This window comes from Electrophorus electricus, chromosome 8, assembly GCF_041902795.1.
Source record: "Electrophorus electricus isolate QZ-2024a chromosome 8, ASM4190279v1, whole genome shotgun sequence".
Taxonomy (NCBI): Eukaryota; Metazoa; Chordata; class Actinopteri; order Gymnotiformes; family Gymnotidae; genus Electrophorus; species Electrophorus electricus.
Genome location: NC_137504.1, coordinates 27915001 through 27917500, shown reverse-complemented (window position 1 = coordinate 27917500; position 2500 = coordinate 27915001). Strand labels below are relative to the sequence as shown.

General features: G+C 44.6%; 1 protein-coding gene across 2 annotated transcripts in view; it reads left to right on the top strand.

Moving 5' to 3' along the window:
* The window catches only part of lamc3 (laminin, gamma 3), a 71666-nt gene that overhangs the window by 35637 nt on the left and 33529 nt on the right, over nt 1–2500 (top strand). For both annotated transcript variants that reach the window (XR_014124843.1, XM_027004143.3), the window contains exon 9: nt 1–83. This exon is cut by the window's left edge and continues 37 nt beyond it. Coding sequence is in view for 1 of the 2 variants with exons in the window: in XM_027004143.3 (XP_026859944.2) it covers nt 1–83 (83 nt within the window). In the remaining variant the exon portion in view is untranslated. The remainder of the gene's footprint in view (nt 84–2500) is intronic.

The following is a 2500-nucleotide window of genomic DNA, read 5'->3' as shown; positions in this document are numbered from 1 at the left end:
AGAATCCCCCTTGATGTGGAAGGAGGGAGAGGTCTACCTGCTACCGTACAGTGAAGAAGACACGGGCTACTACAAAGCACCTGGTAGGACCACTGGCTCCTCCGAGGCTTGCATATCCACATTTACTCTTCTGCACTGCCCACTGCATGTGGGAGAACTGTATGGATGAGCTAGAAGAACAAATGGTGTGGCACAGCAGAGGCTGCACTTGGGCTATCCACTAGTGCAGCGAATGCTGCTTGCATAACGAGACCACTAGCCAAATAAGCTTCACAGGTTCTAAAAGAGGAGACGCCTAGTACATCTTATTTGAAAGCAGTGCCCTGCAACATCCAAGGAATATAAGCATGCATAGCATCAGATGATCTGTGGAAAGTAGGCCTCAGACTTACATAAGTGTCTAAAATTTGATCTAGAATATGCACCTGAGACTGACATCCAATTCACTAGCATTTTTGATGAACTGTACACTGATATTGTTTCCTGAGTTTAACCTATTGTAGCGGGAGTTAGCAGTATTTTGTCTTTTGTTGCTTGATATTGATTCACAGCTGTGCGAGTCAGCCTACATTGCTAACGATAAACCAAACCTATAGGTACCACTTATAAAAATGAGATCATGCTAACTGGTCCCCTCTAGCCTTGAACATACCACACACTGATCCTCTCACACTAATGAATGGCAGCCTAATAGCCAGAACCATCTTCCTGTGCCAGAAACAAATCTGAGGCTTAACAAAGGCTGGCATTAGGAAAAAAAGATCTAGTTTAGGAGTTTCTGCGGTCTGCATGTGACAGGCTTATGGAGAAACTTGGTAGTGTCATTAATAGCATAATTTAGCGTTACCATAAGACACTTAGCCAAAGTGTTTCAGGCAGATCACAGCAGTAGCAATCCTGTTACAGCATGTCTTTATGACTTCCAGTCCAAAGTCTGATCAAAGGCCAGCCTTCACGCATACACACACACATGCACACGCGCACATCCATCAATGTGCGCTCTTAGAAGCTGAATGCCCTCCAATTTGAATGCCAACATGAGGTTTTTGGTTTCCACTTAATACACAACTTTAAGGCTGGAAGACAAAGAGGTCATCAACTAAGGACAGGATGGGCAGTGTGCATGTAGACACGTACGTTTTTGCGCACGCGCGTGTGTGTATTTGCACGTGCAAACCCATGTGCATGCTCCATGACATCCATCTCTGCTTCCCCCTATCCACTGATTGGTGGCCAAGCATCCAGAGAGTTGCGGTGCTGGCCTCTTTGCAGCGCTTGACAGCATTTTGTGGCGCTTTTGCTTATCACCATGGCGCAGGGCTTGTTGTGATCTATTGCTCCCTTGCTGCCTTTAGTGATCTCATTTTCTCTCCTGCCCTTCTCCTTTCTTCTCCCGATCTTCATGTCTCCTCAGCAGCGTTGGGCTGCTTTAGAGATTTTAGACTACAGACATGCTGACAGCAAAGGACTTTATCCCCTTTTTTTTCTTCCCCTCTGTTTTTTTTTTTTAAACTCCATTTCCTAATTTGCATTCGGTTCTTTATTCCTGCTGGTAATCCCTCCTATGTGGCTCTGCCTTCTTCAGAGGAGATAATACAAGGCGGAAGAGAGACATCGGGAAGCCAAATGGGCAAATACGTTTTCTCTGATACTCACTAATCTATTTGCCACTTATTTTGGTCGAGGTCCTGTGCAGACTGCCTCAGCTGGGGAAAGGTTTGTGTGCAGGCATCTCATATGTAAGTGTGCCTCACATTAATGCACAAAATGTGATAGCAATATGTTTTTAATGCGCTGGGTTCCTGATGGCCTAAAGTATCATTGGTTGTAATGTTGTTTTTTTGTACTCATGTGTGTCTAAATAAAGCAGCAGATGTTTCCTCACTGGAAAACCCCTCTTCTTGGATGCTACATTGGGCTGCCCTCAGCACAGCAAGGGTGCCATGTCAGTAGTAAGGCAATGGGCAGAGAATCACCAGATCATCACAGCCAAGAACTCCTTCTGTTGGCTGAGTCAGTTTGTCCAGTGTGTGTGTGTGTGTGTGTGTGTGTGTGTGTGTGTGTGTGTATGTGTGTGTGTGTGTGTGTGTGTGTTTCCCTAGAGCTTTATGTGCTCCATGGTGAGAAAACAAAATTGAACATTTATCACTGCTTTGAGAAGAAATAAAACAACACATATCATGGAAAAACACATACACACACAGATGCACACACACACACACACACACACACAGAGAAGCTGGTTACAATCAGGTACAAAATCATTTCCACCGATGGAGAAAAAGTGAGGCAGAGAGCAAGATAGAGTCAGTGGCAGAAAAGAGGTATGAGTTTCGGCTGGACATCTCAACAAGCTTCTAAGGGTGGACTTCTCCAGTGTTTGAACACTGAATATGTAGTCAGGTGCTTCTTTCCTTGTCACGTTTGCCTCCATGTATACTTTGACAGTTAATCTTGATAACCCTCACTCCAAAACGCATTAAGCACTGAGGTTTGTTCA